This window comes from Panthera pardus, unplaced genomic scaffold (assembly GCF_024362965.1).
Source record: "Panthera pardus isolate Hobbes unplaced genomic scaffold, ASM2436296v1 HiC_scaffold_18, whole genome shotgun sequence".
NCBI classification, from domain to species: Eukaryota; Metazoa; Chordata; class Mammalia; order Carnivora; family Felidae; genus Panthera; species Panthera pardus.
In genome coordinates, this window is record NW_026526743.1 from 28,656,289 (window position 1) to 28,678,413 (window position 22,125).

General features: G+C 38.1%; 1 protein-coding gene across 6 annotated transcripts in view; it reads left to right on the forward strand.

Moving 5' to 3' along the window:
- Positions 1-314: 314 nt before the first annotated feature.
- CYLD (CYLD lysine 63 deubiquitinase) overlaps positions 315-22,125 on the forward strand; it is a 69,054-nt gene continuing 47,243 nt past the window's right edge. For 2 of the 6 annotated variants that reach the window (XM_019455964.2, XM_019455965.2), the window contains exons 1-5: positions 345-456; positions 1,012-1,089; positions 6,645-7,296; positions 8,518-8,820; positions 10,009-10,114. In XM_019455964.2, coding sequence (XP_019311509.1) covers positions 6,793-7,296; positions 8,518-8,820; positions 10,009-10,114 — 913 coding nt within the window. In that variant the 5' untranslated portion in view covers positions 345-456; positions 1,012-1,089; positions 6,645-6,792. Of the gene's footprint in view, positions 457-740; positions 760-1,011; positions 1,090-6,644; positions 7,297-8,517; positions 8,821-10,008; positions 10,128-22,125 lie in introns of those variants that run through there. The other 4 variants (XM_053906093.1, XM_053906092.1, XM_053906095.1 and 1 more) reach the window with 4 other exon arrangements.

The window sequence follows — 22,125 nt, forward strand, 5'->3', positions numbered from 1 at the left end:
CCCCGGCTCGGGTGTCAGCCAATGGTAACGCGGCACCCAGTCTTTTGCCCAATCAGCCAGAGCTCTCCGTCCCCCCTCCCCTGCTCCTCTGCCCCTCCCCTCCGCTTTCCCTTTGGCTCGACCGAGCTTGACGGAGCGGAAAGTCCCTTCAGCCGACTCCGGGCCGGCAGCCATTGGAGGAAGGTCTGTCACTGGGCCGCCCAATCAGCGCGTGCACAGAAACGCATCTCGGGCTGTGATTGGTTAGCGCGGCGGTTGCCCCCTCGCCCCCGCTCGCTCTCACCCCCCTGGGCGGCTCGGAGGCGGGGCAGGTGGGGGCGGGCCCAGGTAGCAGGTTCGGCTGCGCCGGGGCCGCGCGTCGGAGGTAAATATTAAGGCGGTGGGTGTGGGGCGCCGGGGCCGAACCGGGACGCGGGCTAGCCGAGCTGGGGAAGGGGCGACGCCCCGCCGCCCGAGGTGAGTGAGAGAACGGGCGGTTGAGCCGGCGAGCGGCTGGCGCCTGGGTCCCCTCGGGCGTCCCTGCCCGGCCTCCGGATGCCTCCAGCCGCCGCCGCGGTCGTCGGGCCCTAGGCGCCGGCCCGTTAGTTGCCCTGGCCCGGAGCCGGCCAGGCCCGCGGGGTGTTGAGCCCGCTGACGTCAGCCCGGGCTTCCTCACCCCCGGGGCTTCCCCCACCCTTCCCCCCGGCTTCCTGAGAGGGCTCCCGAGCCGTGGGAGCCTGGTCGCCGCCGCCGGGACCTCCGGGGGAGCGAGGACTTGGGGTGAGAGCCGCGCAGGAAACCGTCTCCGCCTGCGGTCTCCCCCATTTACAGACGGGGAAACCGAGGCACGGGCCGCTGGCCGGCTCCCGACGGTCGCTGTTGGCTTCGGGAGCCCTGGGCTGTATTATCTCCTCTCGGAGTCGAGGGGGGCGTATCGTTCCGTCGGTTTGGGGGTGTTGGTGGCCCCTGTCCAGGAAGAGCAGCAGTCGGGGTTCTGGCCTCGTTAATGGCGTGTTCTGCTTTTTCTTTCAGTTTCCCCCTTTCCAGGGTGAGGATGGTTTTGTACAACCTGGAGTTCATTAGTTGAAAGGTGCGCTCTGTCGAGACAAGGTATTCTTTTCCTTCTTTTTGTTTTTCTTTACGATCGTATTAACGATCTGTGGGGGAAATCGGGAAGTCTTGACAGAAGATCGTGTTCCTGGATTTGGTTCTCAGCTGGGTCAGCTGCCCGGTTATTCATGTACTTGGCATCTTTTCTATTCCACCCTGTGGCATTTGCATGTTTTAGGGTGGTTGTCATCTTCCAGCCACCCAGCCTTGCAGTGTCTCTCAGCCCCCAACATCCCTGCCCCCATCCTCTCCCCAGTCTCCCTGAGTTGTAGCCTCAGCTGGGCTGAGGATCATTCCTTACCTTGCTTTTGAACTGGGGCTAATAGAGATCTTAATAAGATTGTTCCTTTTGCAGTCATTGGCTCGCTGGAGAAGAATCCAGGCCTTGAGGGAGGTTGTTCATTCAAGTGCTGGTTTTCTGCACACCCCCTCACGCCCCAAGTAGACTGAATGGCCCTGAGGATTTAGCCTGCCAATTCCCCACTGGGTAGTGGGTGGATTTGAACTAGAACAGTATTAGGAGAAAATGATTTGCTGGGGGTTCTTGTGGAAGTTCATGTACTGCGAATGTTGATATCACCCAGAACATTCTCTAATGTTCTGCTGCAAAATGTTACAGTATTGCCCTGAAGAAGCCTTCCTCTGGATGGTAACTTTTGCGAAGAGCCGATAAGACCAAGGCACTGTTACACACAACGAGCCCGCAGCAGCAGTGATTTCTTGTGGTCTGGCATGCCTAAACTGTAATTTTGCCTGATTTGTGGAAGTCTTTAACTCTAACCCAAGAAGAGACAAAGGGGTCATCACCCTCTTCATGAAACGATTAATATTTTGTTCCTGATTTCCACACTCTGGTCTTAAATTTGTCAAGGTACTTTGATTGGTTACACAGCACTTACAGGCATCAGACATGGTGTGACGATCTAGGAAACCAATTTCAGATGAACCTCAGAACTTGTTTTTGCAATTGTGAAAGATTTCTTGTTTGTTTCTCTCGTGTAGCAATGTAGGGGGGTTAACACTGACCATGACTTCATTCATTCTGAGGTGTGGTAAAGTGTACTTTTTGTTTGTTTCCCTTTTAACCTGGAAGAGGCTTTTAATCACTTAACCAGTGAAGATGAGGAAATGGAATTTTGGCTTTCGCTTTTGCACCTGAGTTAACCAAATCGTCTGTTCATTTCACATCTACGGAATGCCCATGACGTGCCAGGCACTGGCTCGGGAGCTAGAAATCCGAAGATACAGGACTTGGGGAATTCACAGTTGGGAAGTGTCGTGGCCAGGTTTAACTCTAGTGCGACCGCAGGGTTCCTTGTTCATATAAATACAGATGCAGGAGCCAGGCCATTTTTTAACTTTGTAAGTCCTGCCTGCTTTACAGACTGAATCCTTGTGTGCTTGGGTCACAAGTTAGTATGTGAAGAAGAATAAAACTGACTCTCTTTTCTGCTCATGGAATCTCTGTTTTCCAGCCGTTTAGTAGTATAACACTTACAAACTTGTTCTTTTAGTGAGAGATATCCTTTCTTAAAATGGTGATTATTCTAGCTATCTGGAAGCTTTTGGAAGAAGTCCTGTGTGTCTTCTTACTTTGGTATTCATGCTGACCTTCCTGTCCCTGCCATTCATAATTAGGGGCAGTATTTTAGTATTGTCAAGTTTTTTTCTGATTTACACAGTCTCCTTTGGTTTCTGGAACAAGTCAGGACATTTGAGAAGATGTGAAACGTTCTTGAATTAGATCTGTCTCTGTTTTCTTCAGTGAGGTTCTTTGAACGGTATAACCTGATAGCTTGGGAATCAAAAAGACATTGTGTTTTCTAGACAACCGTTGTCAGTTGTATGCAGCTGATTATGTTCATTTGTACCACATGTTGTCTTTTAGAACGTGGTAATTGTGACCTTTAATATTTTCCTATAAAATGTATTTCTTGACCAGCGTTTCATTGCATTGATAGGAAGCTGGTAGTTATTTGTATCTTTCAACCCTCATCTTGATTTAGTGACTTTATTTTAGTGCCATTAGACTCTCATTGATTCAGAATCCAGACCCTCAACAAGCTCAGGTAACCAGACACATTTTCAAATCTTTGTGACCCTGAACCATTCCCTCATCTGGAATGTTGTTAAAGGAAAGGCCTTCTTCTGTTCGATACGGTTTAGAGTTAAATACATCATTGCATTCCGCCTCTTTGGTAATCTTCATTCAGCACTTAGAGTAATTATCAGGATATTCATAATCACTCCATTTCCCAGCCTGAAATAAGTACGATGGCATTTAGATGAATCATTTGTGATATATTTACACTCACAGTGAAGTATACGATTAGAGGCAATTTTAAACCAATTAGACCTGAAAGGTAGTAAGAGAACACAAAGTAGGGCAGTTATCATATCTTAAATCTGCCATATTTCCCAGTATCTAACACTGTGCTGAGTGCACAGAAATACTCAACACACCAGCAAACCTTGATTGATAACTCATCGACGGTGTCTTTTATGTCTTTCCCGTTGCAGTCTTTAGTTTTTACGGCTTGGGTGCTTAAGACTTAATTTAACTATTGTGCATGTCCCAGGGAAAGAAGAATGTTGTCATAATATTCATTTCTACGGTGGAGGAAAGTCTCTTGATTAACCTATATCTGCTGCAGTGCCAGTGTATGGAGATATTAACAATCATGAAATTTATTATCTTGTATCGTTGTAGAGTCATCAAGTTCCCCATTCACCTTTCTCTGTCAGTTGCAATGAAGAGAATCTGTGTTTAATGTAGTTGCAAACCTATTCTTTCTTAATGTGTACTTCCCGAAAGAGGAAAGGCCACCGCCTTTTTATTTTTGGGTAATGCTTTTTCAATATTTTATGAACTTTTGTTCTGTCCGTTCTAGTTGTCTAACGTGATCCCTGCTTTTATCGACTTTAAGCTCACTGCCACTTGTGCTAACTCAGGTTAGAGAAGAGCTCTCCTTGTGTGCTCACTGTAAAATACAGTTCTTAATAACTGTTGTTAAATTGCCTTCCACTTTTTTATAAACCAAAGTAGTTATATTAAATTTTACTGTGGACTGGCTCTTAAATGACTTGCATAAAACACTTCTGTAATCAAATTCATTTAAAACATAGTGTCCTAATGCATTACGTATAGCAATTTAGTTTTGTCTTGGTAATATTTCATGACCCACTGGTGGGTTTTATTTTAAATCATGACATGATGTAGTAATCTAGAGAGCCAACAGGGTAGGAATTGTGGGTATACAATATTAAGATTCAAGGACGTTCTTAATTTTAATATTTGAGGGTGTAATTTTTAGGAATTTTAAGAAGTCATTCCTTTTCTAAATAGAATTACCATACTTTCAAAAGCAATTTTGGCCATAAATATTTAAATACATTTATAAGGAGAACAAAACAACACACTTTTTTAGAAGTTGCTCTTTGAGTCTCTCCTCCTTCCGGGAAGTAACCCAAACGGGGTCAGTGCAGTAAAGCCTCTGTGCTTTACTCCTAAAAGGCTGTTCAGAATTTATGTATACCTCTTTTAGTTACTGTTGTTTGTTTTTTTTTTAAACACACAAACGTATTTCACCCTCTGGCTTCTCAGAACCGATTAGAAGCAGTAAGTTGGAAAGCAACAAGGCCATAAAATGAGCCAAATACACATTGCGGGAAACCACAGAAAATGGCTGATTGCAAGGGAAAATCAAGGACTGTAAATCTACAGAAAGCAGACCCAAGAACTCGCAAAGCCTTTCAACAAAGTAACAAACATCTTTGTATATTGAGAGTCAGGTGACAACTTTATATTCATATTGATAACTCAGTGATTCAGAAAAGGCTATTTCCCTGTTGATTTTTGAGAAGAATTTTAGTCAGAAACAACAAATACTTCATTTTGGTACCTTAAAGGAATGCAGCCAAAGTAAGGATTTGGGTTGCTGTTTGAGTAGCCTTCATGAGGGGTTTTGCTCATAATGGTGCCAAGATAGGGGTTTCCACAGGTGTCTTATGTAAGTGGCAAATATAAATTGATTCTATTCCTGCCGAAGTAGACAGTGCCCTCAAGTGGAATTAAGACAAACACATTATAAAAAAAAGAAAAAAAAAAAAAAAAAAAAAGAGAGAGACAGAGAGAGAACCACTTTAAGCCAGCTCTACCCCTGCTTTTTACTAAATGTTGCACAGGTATTTCAAGAGTATTGGTTTAAAGGGATGCCAAACTCTTTATCTGGTCTTGGGTAATTTACATGTCTCGTTCTGGGTTGTAGTGGGACAGACTTTTAAAAAACCTCACCATTAGAGAGCACTTCATTATCTAATGATGCATTCTTTGTATAGACTTGACTGATTATTTAATCATTAAGTTAAATTATTAAACTGAAAATTTGGTTCTTTTCTTTTTGGAGTATTTATTTTTAAATTCCAAGAGGAAACTAGAGAAATATGATAGTCCAATCAACTGTTGCTGTTACTCAGAATGGTGGATAAATCTACCTCAAAGAAGGAGGGAAGAAGTAACTGTGTTTAGAAACCAAATAGCCGCACTCGTGTCCCAGAGAATACATAAGGACTATTTGTTTTCAGTAAGATAATTAATTAAAATAATGAATTCTGAATTTGATTTAGTGAAATCGCATAGTGTTTAACCCCCAGTTAAGGTAGGGTTGCGAAGGCTGTTTTAATTGTGCAAGACTAGTACTGTAAAAATTTTCAGTGAAGATTTGAAACTGGAAATAGTCTTTTTATGTTTTTCTTTCTAGCAAAACATAGTTAAAATTGTGGTGTTTGTTACTGTACTACAGTTATGTTCTTTGTTATGTAGTCCAAGTTTTAATGGCTACAAAATTGATTTTTAACATCTTTACTATCATCAGATTTACAATACCTGATATTTGAGATTATGAGAAATTAAATGATGGGTCCGATTAATATGGTTAACATTTGCCTGTCTAAGGACAAAATGTACATGATGAAAGGAATGAAACTGAATCAGAGATCAAGTAAATGATCCATTATCAAAATAGGGAGCACAGATAAATGAATCGTGGTTACAGTTTCAGAATATGATTTATGTTTTTTTGATAAAAGATGTTCAGCATAATAATTATGATGGGTAACTTTTCACTTAAACCACGTGTACAGAAACAATAGCCTCTTTGACTGATGTCTGTTTTGCTGAAATGCAGCAACTTACTCATTTAGGTTAGGTCTGATCTATTAAAAACGCTACTTTTTAAAGCTTAAAAATGCATATATATGTTTAAATCTGTATAGAATGTTATCTTTTACTAGAATTTGATTTTATACATTGCATTGCCATGGAAACAAACATTATTGTATTGTGTTTGAAGCTACTTTACAACTGGATCTCCTTAATTAAAGATGCAACGTTACAGTAGGTACAAGTGATGCATGTCTTTTAGCCTTTTTAGGTAATTTTGGAAGTATTTCATTTATGTGTGTGCTTTTACTAATCAAATGAGATCTTAAGTCTTTAACCTTGATATTAGCTCATGTAGAATAAAGTGTAAAGTTTCTTTTTGCTTGTCCTCCAGGCATTTTGCTTTGCTGTCTTGTTACAGCATGGACACCAAATTGCTAAAAACGTGCTTTGGGACTGCCAGTGAATTTATCTTTTGTGGTTTTCCTACAAACTTAGTAGTTCCCTTTTTTTTGAGTTAATATTTCGGAGTTAATGTCACCATGAGTTCAGGCTTATGGAGCCAAGAAAAAGTTACTTCACCCTACTGGGAAGAGCGGATTTTTTATTTGCTTCTTCAAGAATGCAGTGTTACAGACAAACAAACGCAAAAGCTCCTTAAAGTACCAAAGGGGAGTATAGGACAGTATATCCAAGATCGTTCTATGGGGCACTCGAGGATTCCGTCTGCAAAAGGCAAGAAAAATCAGATTGGATTAAAAATCCTAGAGCAACCACACGCAGTTCTCTTTGTTGATGAAAAGGATGTTGTAGAAATAAATGAAAAATTCACAGAGTTGCTTTTGGCAATTACCAATTGTGAAGAGAGGTTCAGCCTGTTTAAAAACAGAAACAGACTGAGTAAAGGCCTCCAGATAGATGTGGGCTGCCCTGTGAAAGTACAGCTGAGATCCGGGGAAGAAAAATTTCCTGGAGTTGTGCGCTTCAGAGGACCCTTATTAGCAGAGAGGACAGTATCGGGAATATTCTTTGGAGTAGAACTACTGGTAAGTTTGATAAACCTTTTTAGTGAGCTTGTGCGTGTGTGTGTTTCTTTCTGTGTATATTTGTATGCACACATGTTTTGTTTTTTTTTTAACCCCTTTAAATTAAATACAACAGAAGTTTTTCCAGAAATCTCCCATAGTTGTTAATATTCACAATTCTTAGGATTTACTTTTTAATGATAAATTGAGATAACGTAAAGATGATACATTGAAAACTTTTTAAAACTACCTAATGTAGTAGGAAATACACATAGATCATGTAATTGTTGAAGGGTTTCCAATATTAGAAATTTTAACATTGTCTGTGTTAAAAGTGAGCTCTGCCAATTATAATTGAATTAATCATCTCACAAAATTATGAATTACCTTGTGACCATAGTAACTGTAGATCTTTCAGTTTTTCTTAGGGTGTGCTATTAAGTTCATGAAACTTAGATATAAGATTTTCAAAAAATAAGGTGCGGCAATTTAAAATGGCTTATAGTTGTCCCTGATAATATATGTGAAAATGACCCAGGAACTCATTTCTCCTGAAGGGAGAACCAACAACTCCGTGATTCATTTCCAAAGTTAATATTCTCAAGAGCTTAAATGTCAGTTACATTTTTTACATTCTTGCATATAGAATTTCATGATCAAAAAGTTTCTAAAGCAGCCAATTGTAAACCAAGTAAGAGATCTGAATCCCAGCTATACTGTTTACTAGTTGGGCTGCCAGGTTACTTAACCCAAGCTACTTCTCCTAAAGCTGCTTCCTCATCTGTAAAATAATGAAACCAGCACACAGCTTGAAGCGTTTTTTTGTGATACATTGATTCAAGAGTCAGTGTGGTGGCTGGCACATAGTAAGTACTCAGTAAATGGAGCTAATGTTATCGTGGTGTTAAAGTAAATTTTTCTTTTTATGACAAAGTTATTGTTCGTATTGAAATGTAGAATCTAGCCCGGCTCTCTCACAGTGGAATTATGACTTTTAATTAATTAATTAATTAATTAATTATATTTCAGCATCAGATACAGCTTCTTTTTTCCTTTTTTTTAGACACTCAAAATTCACCAGCAACTGCTAATAATTATATTTCTTATCTCTGTCGTTCGGAATTTTCCCAGTGATTTCTCTGAAATCCCCGGAGTGGATCTTTGTTTCTTATGGGTCATCTTACTTCCTTTCTTCTCTACCTATCAGTCATTTTTTTCCCCCCCCTCTCACTTGAAAACTAGGAAGAAGGCCGTGGCCAAGGTTTTACTGACGGGATATATCAAGGGAAACAGCTTTTCCAGTGTGATGAAGACTGTGGAGTGTTTGTTGCGTTGGACAAGCTAGAAATCCTGGAAGATGATGACAATGGATTGGAAAGTGATTATGCAGGTCCAGGGGACACCGTGCAGATGGAACTTCCGCCCCTGGAGATAAACTCCAGAGTTTCTTTGAAGCTCGGAGAAACCACAGAGTCCGGCACGGTTATATTCTGCGACGTCTTGCCTGGGAAAGAAAGCTTAGGATATTTTGTCGGTGTGGACATGGTAAGAAACTTTTGGAATAGATTATCTTTGTGGGTGTATCTATTAGTTTCATGACCAGTTTAGGTACAAATTGAGCACTTTGAATATTTAAAAGGGTAACGTAAAAAACATCTTCTAATTTATCTTTGGTAGAGGAACATTGACGTGGGACAGGAGTCTAGATATGGAGTTACATTTACTCTTTTTCCAGTTTGAATAAACTGGAGTAATGTTTCAATCCTTCAATTTGCTCTATGATGGCTGACCAAGAAACAGGAAAAAAAAAGCCCCACCCAGAGATGTTCCATGATATCTTGTTTTTCTTTATCTTGAAAAGATTCCCCCCGCCCCCCCTTCTCTTTATAATATTTTGCTAATATGGATGGCAGTCTGAGGATCCTCTTGGCAGGCTACCTGGAGTTTTGCCCCACTGGCTTTTCCCCACCTCTGTCTGCCCTTTAGTTGGCCTGTGCGAGTGTGCATTCCAAACCCCTCTAGTGCGCTCCTGGAAAGGAAAGTTCTGGCAAACACAGTATTCCTCATCTATTTCCAACGACAGCATGTTGTACACATTGGTGCTCAGGGCAGTTGTCTGACTGGCTTGTCTCTTAATCTGACTCCATGAACAGCACTATACTCCTTGGTGCTATGTTGGAATATAAAATAATTAAATCTAGAAGTCTATTTTGGAGGGAACTCTTACATATCCATAAGATGTCAAAAGAACAATAACAAATAGATCTTCTGTGTACAGAAATGCACACAGGGGTTCAAATAGAATATTTAAGTGCTCAGGGAATGTAAAAGTAATTAGAACAAGGTAGGCTTAACTAGGGGCCGATTTCTGGGTGAAACAATGTATTATTAATGAATCTTCCTATGCAGATGGGTGTTATGTAGACTAGCATTTGTTGTCCAGTAAAGTAGGAGGAATCCTTTCAATTCCTTGCTTGTCTGTGGGCTTACTGTACCTTGATTATTCTTGGATCTCATTTTTACCAACACAAAACCAAAAAACAAATAAGCAAAAACATACCAAAAGCTTTATTAGCGTGGCAGTTGTTTCTGATATGTTCTTTTTTTCTTTAGGAAAAATAGTTAAAATTTGCCAGCATAAAATCTTGTGGAAGATCCTTTTCTGGAAAATACAGATTTTTGTATTCATGTTTTATTGAGACAGGTTTTAAAACTGTATTGCTTACTTTCTAGGATAATCCTATTGGCAACTGGGATGGAAGATTTGATGGGGTGCAACTTTGTAGTTTTGCAAGTGTTGAAAGTACAATTCTCTTGCATATCAATGATATCATCCCAGGTATGTTTTCTTCGTGTTTTTATGTATTAATAAGGCAGGGTTCCTAAGATGTGTTTTGTTATGTAAATATAAGCTTCAAGATGCATTTTTGGAAGTTGACTTCTTGTCCTATGGAATTGTTATCAAATAGAATATCCTGTCTTATCATACTCCAAATGAGAATAATACTTACAGACTTTTTATTTCCAAAAGCATATGAGCGTGGGGTGGCATTTATACATTATCGTTAACTTTTCATTACCTGTTGATTCTAAGTGGGGGAAAAAGCCCTTTCTGATCATTGGAAGAGTTAGAAAATAAATCACCTGCTACCTGTTTGAGTAAGAGCCTGGTTTAAACTAGAAGCCTGTAAGCAGAAGTTGGTCACGTCATGTGACATAATATACTGTGGAGAGGATTCTTCCTGCGTGCCCTTTGAGATTTCTTCCAGTTTTGAGCTGCTGTAATTGATCAGGATTCATGACTCTCGAGTCAGATCACCCAACTTTACACCTTAGGAAAACAAAACAAAACAAAACAAAAAAACATTAAGCCGCCTTTTATTTCCTGTAAACAAGTAGCACCTAATGGCCTCTGTCAACTAACTGATAAATTCCCATTGATGGCAAAAATCGACAGCATCTCCCTCCCCCCCCCCAACCTTAGCAGAGTTCCAGTTACAGGCTAGTTGGCTGATAGTATGTTAATCATGAAACTGACAGAGGCATTCATAGGTGGTGCTTTTAATTGATCATTATGCAACCATGAATAAATGTCAGAAAGCCTACATTCAGTAGCCACCAATGTATGCATCCATGAATTAGATGACTTACACTTCTTCACATTCTTGACAAGTTTATAAGGTCATTTTTTTTTTAACTTAAAAAAATATTTATTTATTTTTGAGAGAGAGAGAGACAGAGAGAGAGAGACAGAGAGAGAGGGAGACACAGAATCCGAAGCAGGCTCCAGGCTCTGAGCTGTCAGCACAGAGCCCTATACGGGGCTCGAGCTCACAAACCGTGAGATCATGCCCTGAGCTGAAGTCGGAGGCTTCACGGACTGAGTCACCCAGGCGTCCCCCCAATTTTAAGGTCTTAATTATTGCCTGTTTTGCCGATAAAAACTGGGGCTTAGCTAGTGCTGAGGTTGGCTAGGATCAAGTAGGTGGTAGAGCCAGAATTCAAATCCAGACCTGTCTGATTGAAAGGCTCTGCTCTTTTCAGTCCCTCCTCACCCTTTGTGTATACACTTTGGATGTGAAGACTTGCATAGAAAAGCATCCTTCTCAGCCTCAGATGGATACTTGGGAATATTGTTTCCATGGAAATGGGTTTTGTCTCTAATTCTATAAAAGCTGAATTTCACTGAAGCAGGGATCATAACCGAACAAGATGATTTTTTCCGCTCCGGTATTTTTTTTCCCTTCTTCCTCATTTTGATGCAGAACACTTTGGAGTTTCCCACAGGTCATTTCAGGTCCTCAGTAACTTTTTTTTTTTTTTTTTTTTTTTGTAAAAATGAAGGGGCTATTACTAGATGATCCTTAGGATTCCTTCTAGCCTGCACTGTTTGCCCTTCTCCTGTTCCTTGTTGGCTTGGCAAGTAATAAATGCTTGTTTTGCTGAGTTACAGAATGCTTTCTACTTTGGCTTTTAGCTTTATAGCAAGAGTACATTAATTGGAGGTATGGGGTTCAAATAAGGGCTTGGTTTCGATTTTACTTTGTAAAAGTCTGACAAACTCGGCTTTTCTTGAATTTTAGGGTAAATCCTATACCTACCGCCTACCTAGACTCTCCAAGGAACATTTTTACTGTGCTTGCTTTTTCAGGTATCCATTCCTGTATCTGTTCACTAACCCATGTTATTTCTGTATGCATTTCAGAGTACGTCGCAGACACCAGCACACATATAATTAACCAGAGAGAAGTTTAGGGTTTTTTTCTTCCTTTTGAGTTAAGACAGACACGTAACAAAATACATGTTGTGTCATTTGAGTTTTGACTAATGCATATACCCTTGAATTGGAAACCCTTATGAAGTTACTAAAATAACTTCTAATAAGAAAAATATTTGCATATCTCAAATCAAAATAACAAAAAAAGCACAGTAAAACATCTCATTTCCATTCTTATCTCCTCCACTTCCGGTACCTCCTCATTCCATCCCTTGCCTCCCACTGCTAACTATTTTTATTAGTTTCTTGTATATCTTTCCAGAACTTCTTTATACAGTATAAGCACATATTCTCCCTTCCCTTTTTAAATAAAAAACATACTATTTATACTATTCTGCACCTTGTCTTATTCTCTTAAATCTATATCTTGGAGCTGTTGGTATACTTTTCCACTGCATTTATTTAACCAGATTCCTACCGACGTATATTTGGATTGTTTCTAACTTTTTACTATCACAAAGTAATAGTATCCCACATGTGCTAGCAAATCTATAGGATAAATTCTGAGAAGTGGGGTCATTTGGTGAAAAGATCCATGAACTTGTATTGTTCTAGATATTACTACATTGCCTTCAGCAGTGTATATAACAGTTACCAGCAGAATATGAGGGTGACTTTTTTTTATGGACTTTCCATGAGAGTATGTTGTTGAATTTTCTCCCAGTCTGCAAGGTGAAAAATCTATTTCAGTATAGTTTTAATTTCCATTTCTCTTTTGAATGAGGTTAAGCATCTTTTCCTATGATTAAGGGCAATTTGTGTATTTCTTTCTGTGACCTGTATATTCATACCTTGTTTATTTTTTTAAATTGGATTATTGGCCTTTTTTCTTACCAGTTTCTTTTTTATGTGTTAGGAAAGCCAACTGTTTTATGATATGGGGTGTAAATGTTTCCTACTTGCCAACTCTCATTTGTAACTCGTCCTTTTTTATCTGGTTGTCCTCATTTTTGAAAATTATGGTAAGATAAATGTAACAATATTTACCATTTTAACCATTTGTCAGTGTGCAATTCAGTGACATTACATACATTTACTGTGATGTGAAACCATCACCTCTATCTATTTCCAGACTTTTTTCATCATCTCAAACAGAAACTATATGCATTATGAAATAACTCCCCTTTCCTCCCTTCCCTCAGCCTCTGGTAACTTCTGTTCTCTACTTTCTGTCTTTATGAATTTGCCTATTCTAGATACTTCATACAAGTGGAATCTTCCAGTATTTGGTCCTTTGTAAATGGCTTGTCTCACTTAGTGTCATGTCTTTTGACTTTGCTTTAGGTGTTTTTAGCCGTGCAGAATTTTAAAATTTTTATGTAGTTGAATTATGAGTTACTCCAAGGTTTTATAGGCATTTCCCCATGTTTTCTTACATGGCTCTTGTGGTTTTATTGTATATACATCTTTGATCCATTTTTATTTTATGTGATATATAATGTGATATATGGATCTAGTTTGGGTCCCCCTCCCCAGATAGCTGCCCAGTTGTCGCAACATCTTTGATTAAAAGTTCACCTTTTTCCTGCTCCTTTGAGATGCCACTTTTCCCATACTCAGTTCCCATATAGACTTTGGCATATTTCTGGACTTTCTCTTCTGCCTGCTCATGCTTCAGTACCACACTGTTTTTAACGATTCTTTATAGTATGTTTTAATAGGAGCACTAGTCTTGCCTCATTGCTCTTCTGAATTTTCCCGCCATTCCACATTGTCTTCAAAAAGGGTAATAGACACATTTAAGTCTACAATCCATCTAGATTTAATTTTGTGTAGGAGATGAGGTACACATACCCAATTTGATCTACCAGGCTCGCTGCGTATAAATCAAGCTTCGACACGGGTATATATGGACCTCTTCCTGGGCTCTACTCTTTCCTTACACTAAGACGTCTAGGCCTTCATTATCATAGCTTTACAAGAAGCTTTATAGCTGGAGAGTACACTTCCCCGTTTGTTCTTGGCTATTGTTGGCCTTTGCCTCTTCGTTGTAAATTTAACAGTCGGCTTCTCCGACATTACAGGAGAGTTCCGTTGGGATTTTGGTTGGAACTGTAGTCAACCTGTAGAGTAATTTGAGGAGACGTTTTCATTATACTGAAATTTCTAATACGTGAACATCGCATTACCTTTCATTTATTTAATCTCTTTTTAGTAAAATTTTATACATTTCTCCATTTCTTGCATGCATTCTGATACATTATAAAGTAAAACATGTTTTCTAACAGTTTTCTGTGATCTATAGAAATACAGTCGACTCGTAGAGAACAGTTGTATTGAAACCTAATTCACATACCATATATCTCCCTCATTTAAGCTGTTCCATTCAGTGTATTTTAGTATATTTACAGATACGTGCAGTCATCACTATAGCCAGTTGTAGAACATTTTCATCACCTCGCAAAGAAACCCTGTACCTTTTAGCTATTACTGTCCTATCTCTTCCTCCTCCTTAGTCCTAACCAACCACTAATCCACTCTCTGTCTCTGGATGTTTGTCCATTCTGCACGTTTCATATAAATAGAATCACTTAACATGTGGTCTTTTGTGACTGGTTCCTTCGTGTAGCAGAATGTTCTCAAGGTTCATCCATGGTGTAGCATGTATCCTTATTTTATTCCTTTTTATGCCCAGATAATATGCCGTAGTATGGATGTACCCCATTTCGTTTATTCATTTGTTGAAGGACACTTGAGTTCCTTCCATCTTTTGCTGTACATAATGCTGCTATCACATTTGTGTACAAGTTTTTGTGTGGACGTATGCTTTCCTTTTTCTGGGTACATACCTAGGAGTGGAACTGCTGGGTCACTTGATAAGTGGGTTTAAGCATTTGTGGAACTGTCAGACTGTTTTCCAAAGCGGCTGCACCATTTTGCATTCCTACCAGCATTGTATAAAGGTTCTGATTTCTTCACACCCTTGCCAACATTTATTATTATCTGAGTTTTTGATTCTAGCCAGCCTAGTGGGTAAGTGTTATCTCAGTTGACTTTTGTGGGCTGAGTTTTGTTGCAGACAGTCTTTTTAAAATCTTTTTTTAAATTATTTTTTAAATATTTATTTATTTTTGAGAGAGAGAGAAAGTGAGCATGAGTAGGGGAGGGGCAGAGAGAGAGGAAGACACAGAATCTGAAGCAGGCTCCAGGCTCTGAGCTGTCAGCACAGAGCCTGACGCGGGACTCAAACCCTCTGACCGCGAGGTCACGATCTGAGCCGAAGTCAGATACTCAACTAACCTAACCACCTGGGGGCCCTTAAAATCTTTTATTCTCAGTGTATCCATAGATTACTTTTTTAGTAACTAGTCATTATCATCTGCAAATACTAATAGTTTAATTCTTCTTTCTAATCCTTGTATGTTTTATTTTTAAAATATGGTTTCTTATTGTCTTGGCTCTATGAACTTTTAAATGCACGTCGAATAGAAGTGGAGGTGGTATCAGCCATCTTGATCTTGCTCTTGATCTATTAAGTATGATCTTTGCCATAGGATATTATTGTGGCGGCCGTCATTTATCAGGGTTGAGAAGTTATCTACTGCTCCCTGTTTGCTAAGAGTTTTATCATGAATGGATGTTGAAGTTTATCAAACTTTTCTGTCTATTTACATAACCCCGTATTTCTTGTCTTTTAATCCAATTTCCTAATAGTAAATAAGCCCTCACATTTTTTTAAAATTTAATTCTTATTTTTTGACAGAGAGAGAGAGAGCAGGGGAGGGGCAGAGAGAGAGAGAGGAGGAGAGAGAATCCCAAGCAGGCTCCACACCAAGAGCACAGGGCCCGATGCGGGGCTTGAACTCACGAACCGTGAGATCATGACCTGAGCTAAAATTCAAGAGTTGGCCACTTAACCGATTGAGCCACCCAGACGCCCCAGCCCTCACATTTCTTTCTTTTTTTTTTTTTTTTTTAATTTTTTTTAACATTTATTTATTTTTGAGACAGAGAGAGACAGAGCATGAACGGGGGAGGGGCAGAGAGAGAGGGAGACACAGAATCGGAAGCAGGCTCCAGGCTCCGAGCCATCAGCCCAGAGCCTGACGCGGGGCTCGAACTCACGGACTGCAAGATCGTGACCTGAGCTGAAGTCGGACGCTCAACCGACTGAGCCACCCAGGCGCCCCTAGCCCTCACATTTCTGATATAAATCTAATTTCATCATGATTCATACGTTGCTAGGTCCAGTTTGCTAATCAGTGCATGTTTTAAAATAAAAAAAAAAATTACATGTTTAAAATATTTAAAAAAAGTTTAAAAATTACATGTATTTAAATTAAAAATTTTTTTTATAGTGGTAACATGCACATAACATTTACCATCGTAACCATTTGTAACTATACAGTTCAGTGGCATTAACTAAATTCACATTTTTATGGAGCCATCACTACCATTCATCTTTGTAACAGTTTTCATCTTGTAAAATTGAAACTCTATACCCATTAAACAGTAACTCGCCAAACCCCACCCCCAGCCTCTGGCAACCACTCTTCTAATTTCTGCCTCTGTGCTTTTAACTCCTCTGAGTACCTCATGTAAGTGGAATCATGCAGTGTTTGCCTTTTTATGACTGGCTTATTTCCCTTAGCGTAATGTCCCCAAGGTTGATCCATGTTGTAACATGTGTCAGAATTCCCTGTATTTTTTTTTAAACTGATTTTTTTAAGTGTCTTTATTTTGAGAGAGAAGGGGAGAGGCAGAGAGAGAGGGAGAGAGAAAATCCCAAGCAGGCTCTGCACTGTCAGAGCAGAGCCCAACGTGGGGGGCTCAGTCTCTTGAGCCATGAAATCATGACCTGAGCTGAAATGAAGAGTTGGATGTTTAACCTACTGAGCCACCCAGTGGCCCCAGAATTCCCTTCATTTTTAAGACTACATAATATTCCATTATATGTGTATACCACATTTGTTTATGTGTTTATCTATTGATGGACGCTTGAGTTGCTGCTGTGTTTTAGCTATTGAGTATTGAGAATATCGCCGCTATGAACCTGGGTGTAAAAATATCTCTTTGAGACCCTGCCTTCAGTTCTTTTGGGGATATATGCAGACGTGGAATTGCTAGGTTATATGGTAATTCTGCTCTTAATTTTTTGAGGAACCACCATAAAGTTTTCCACAGTGGCTGAATGATTTTGCATTCCCACCAACAATGCACAAGATTTCCAATTTCTCCATATCTTTGCTAACATTTATTTTCTGTTTTCCTGATAGAAGCCATTTAATGGGTGTGAAATGGTATCTCATTGTAATTTAGATTTGCATTTTCCTAATGATTAGTGATGTTGAGTATCTTTCCATGTGTTTATTGGCCATTTGTATATCTTCTTTGCAGATATGTCTATTCAAGTCCTTTGCCTATTTTTTAATTAGGTTGTTTGGGGTTTTTTTGCTGTTGTTTTAGGAGTTCTTTATATATTCTGTATATTAATACATTGTCAGATATATGATTTTCAAGTATTTTCTCCCATATTTTGGGTTTCCTTTTTGTTCATAGTACTCTCTTATAATCCTTTTTATTCTGGTAGAATTAGTAGTGATGTTCCTACGTTCGTTTCTAATTTTAGTAATGTGAGTCAACTCTCTTTTTCTTAGTCCATCTAGCTAAAGTTTTCTCAATTTTGTTGATCATTTCAAAAATCCAACTTTTGATTTCATTGCTTTTCTCTGTTGTTTATTTTGTATTTTGTTAATCTCTGATCTAATCTTATTTTCTTCCTTCTGCTAGCTCTGGGTTTAGTTTGTTCTCCTTTTTCTAGTCCCTTAAATGGTAAAGATAGGTTGTTGCTTTGAGATCTCTTTTGTTTTTCAATGTAAGCATTTATAGCTATAAATTTCCCTCTTAATACTGCTTTCACTGCCTCCCCTAGATTCTAAAATGCTGTGTTTTTGTTTTCATTTGCTTCTAAGAATTTTCCAATTTTCTTGTGATTTCTTCTTTGATTCATTGGTGGTTTAAAGTGTATTACGTAATTCCCACATGTTGGTGAGTTTTCCAGTTTTACTTCTGTTGTTTGATAATTTCATCCTGTTACGGTCAGAGAAGATACTACATACGGTATCTGTTTTTTTAAATCTATTGAGAGTTTGTGGCATAACATATGCTCTATCCTGAAAACATTCCATGTAAACTTGAGTAGAATGTGTATACGGGTGCTGGGCAGAGTGTTTTGTGTTTGTTGTTGTATCTAGTTGTTTTATTGTGTTTAAGTCCTCCATCTGCTTACTTCTGTCTGGTTCTATCCATTATTGAGAGTGGGGGATTGAAGTCTCCAACTGGTGTTTGTGGAACTATTTTTTTCTCTTCAACTCTCTGTTTTTGCTTCATATATTTTGCTGATGTGTTATTAGTATGTAAATGTTTAAAATTGTTATATCTTCGTGTTGCATTGAACCTTTCATTAACATATAAATGTTCTTTGTCTCTTGTAATCTTTTTTGATTTGAAGTCTCTTTTGTCTGATGTTAGTATAGCCATCACTGCTCTCCTTTGCTTATTATTTGCTTTGGATATCTATTTCTGACCTTTCGCTTTAAATTTCTATGCCTTTGGAGCTAAAGTGAGTCTCTTATAGACAATATATAGTTGGATCATGTGTTTATCCATTCTTCAAATTTCTGTCTTTTGATTGGAGAGTTTAATCAATTTACACTTAAAGTAATTACTGATAAAGAGGAACTTATTTCCATCATTTTGCTATTTGTTTTTTATAGTTTTTTTTTTACCTTTATTTCCTGCATTAATATTGTCTTTTGTGTATAGTTGATTTTTGTAGTGAAATGTTCCTTTTTCATTTCTTTTTGCACATATTATAGCTATTTTCTTTGTGTTCACCACAAGAATTACATTTAACATCACAAATTTTAGTGATCTAGTTTGAATTTATAATAGCTTAACTTCAACAACATAAAAAAACCCTCTTCTTTATAGCTCTACCCCACCCCTTTCAGTTCTTGGTATTACAAAATTACATCTTTATACATTGTACACCCTAAAGCATAAACTAGTTAAGTGTTATAAATGCATTGGTTTCCTAAATTATGTAGAAAACAAAAATGTACAGTTACCAACCAGAGTTACAGTGATACTAGCTTTTAGGCTAATTGTTTTTTTAAAAAACGTGTTAGTCTCTTAAAGCATGTCAAAAACAGAGTAGTATTACAAACTGTTGTTACCGTAATACTGGCTTTTGTAATTGCCAATGTATTTACCTTTATCGAGATCTTTATTTCTTCCTGTGCTTGCAGGTTACTGTCTGGTGTCGTTTGATTTCACCCTGCAGGTGCTCCCTTGGGTGTTTCTTTTAGGACAGATCTAATGGAAACAAACTCCCTCGGTTTTTCTTTATCTGGGACTATCTTAATTTCTCCCTTACTTCTGAAAGACATTTTTTCAGATACAGGATTCTTGGTTCACATTAGTTTTCTTTTAGCACTTTGAATACATTGGCCCACTGTCTCCTGACCTCCAAAGTTTTTGATGAGAAATCTGCCTATGTCTTTATGGAGGATCCCTTGTATGTGACAAGTTGATTCTCTCTTGCTGCTTTCAAGGTTCTTTGTCTTTTGAAAGTTTGATTCTAATGTGTTGGTGTGGGGGTCTCTTTTACTTCACCTTACTTGGTGTTTGTTGAGCATCTTGGACATTTATGTTCATTGCTTTCATCAAATTTGGGAAGGTTTCACCCCGTAGTTCTTCAGACATTCTGTCTCTTTCTCTCTCTCTTCTTCTGAGACTCCCACAGTGTGCATGTTGATTTGCCGTGGTGTTCCACAGGTCCCTTGGGTGTGAGTTTGCATTTCTCTGATAATTATTGATGTTGAACACCTTTTCATATCACCTGTTGGCCATTTGTATGTATTTTGAAAACTGTTCAGTTCTACTGCCCATTTTTAGTATATGTGCTGCCGAAGCGAGCACTCTTATGCCCATTTTTAAATCATGTGTTAATTTCTTTGCTGTCGAGTTGTATGAAATCTTACATATTTTGGATATTAACTCCTTGGTAGTTATATTATTTGCAAGTGTTTTCTCCCATTCTGTCGGTTGCCTTTTTATTGATTGATTCTTTTGGTGGGCAGGAGCATTTTAGTTTGGTGTGGTCTCATTTATTTATTTTTGCGTTTGTAGCTTGTGCTTCTCTTGTCCTGTTCATGAAATCACTGCCAAGGCCAATGCCAAAGGACTTTTCCTGTGTTTTCTTCTGGGAGTTTTACAGTTTTGGGTCTCACACTTAAGTCTGATTTATTTCAAGTTCATTTATGTGAGGGGGTGTAAGACAGGGATGCGGTTTCATTCTTCTGCATGTGGTTTTCCAGTTTCCCCACCACCACTTATTGAAGAGACTACTACCCTTTTGCTGTTGAGTATTCTTGGCTCTTGTCAAGTATTAGTTGACCATATATACATAGGTTTATTTCTGGGCTCCCATTTTTATTCTCTTGGTCTTTGTGTTGATTTTTATGCTAGTACCATATTGTTTTGATTACTATAGCCTTGTAGTATAGTTTGCAATCAGGGAGTGTAATGCTTCTGCCTTTACTCTTTCTCAGGATTGCTTTGGCTATTCGGGGTCTTTTATGAAAGTGTTATTTTTTAATGAATTTTTCCATTTAATCTTTGTTTCTAAAGTTTTTAGCGTAGCATTATTCTTAAGATCTTGTATTTTCTGTTAAATCTCAGCAGCATCTGCAGATGTGTCCTTGTTTTCATCCAAAAAAATTGTGTCTGTTTTCTTCTAACAGCTTTTTACTAAGGTTTCTTGCTTTCATTTATTCAAAAAAACTTATCTTTTGGCTTTCTTAATCTTAGCTAGGTATTTGTTTTCTATTTTAGTAATTTCCGTTTTTTATTATTTTCTTTTTGGCTTTTTTTGGATTTATTGTTTTTCTTTCTAACTCTTTAAATGGTTAGTTTAATAATTTTTAGTTTTTCTAATGTGAAGCATGTAAGGGTATAAACTCTATGTACCTATTTACCTACATTCCACAAAATTTGTTATGTAGTTGTCTTGTTACCATTAAATTTGAAACATTTTGTAATTTCCTTCATGATTTTATTTTTTTTAATCCATTTGCTTTATGGTCCAAGAATATGATACTAATCCTTTGACGTTTGTTGAGGCCAACCTTATGGCCTCATATGTGATCAGTTTACAGAGATATTCTGTGTATGCTTGAAAAGAATATGTTCGCCCCAATTGTAGCTGTGTGCATCGCATGTGTATTTTACATGTCCCTTAGATCAAGCTAATTTATTATGCTATACAAATTTTATGTATCATTACTGAATTAATTGCTGGATCTATCAGTTACTGAACAAGATATATTAAAAATTTCTAACACAATAATGGGTTTCTTAATTCTGTGTTTGCTTTAATTTTGAACTAATTACTTGCTGCATATAAGTTCAGAATTTTTGAGTACTTAGAGTTTGAAATTGTTGTATCTTCCAGGTGATTTGAACTATTTGTCATTATATAGTAGCTGTCTTCATTGCTAGTAACTCTTTTGTCTTAAATTCTGTTTTGTATGGTGTGGATAGATTGTGTTTGGTTAGTATTTTCCAGGTATTTCTCTTTTTCAGTCAGTTATGTTTGAGGCATGCTCTTTTATAGCAGTATATGGTGGGAAATCTTTTTTTCTTCATCTAGTTTGGCAATTTGGGTACTTTAACTGAAGGGTTAATCTGTTAATAGTTATTACTAATAATTAGATTTATTTCTATTGCCTCATGTGTTTTCTATTTGTCCTTCTTTTCTGCTTTACCCCCACTGTGCTATTGGATTGAGATGTTTTCCCTCCCTTTACTCATTTCATTTTCCTACTCTCTCTCCTGCTTGTTTTCAGATGGCATATAATTTGAAGAATCTATTCTGATGATCTTTGTCTTTTCATTGTTGTGTAACCTGGTAGCATTTAATGTCATAATTGGTATTATTATTGAGTTTAGAACTATAATTTTATTATCTATTCTTTATTTGTCCCTTTTTCCTTCCTCTTATACTTTTTTCTACTTTTTTGAAGATTATTTGAAAAATTTTAAGAAGTATATGTTACTCTGTTGACTTT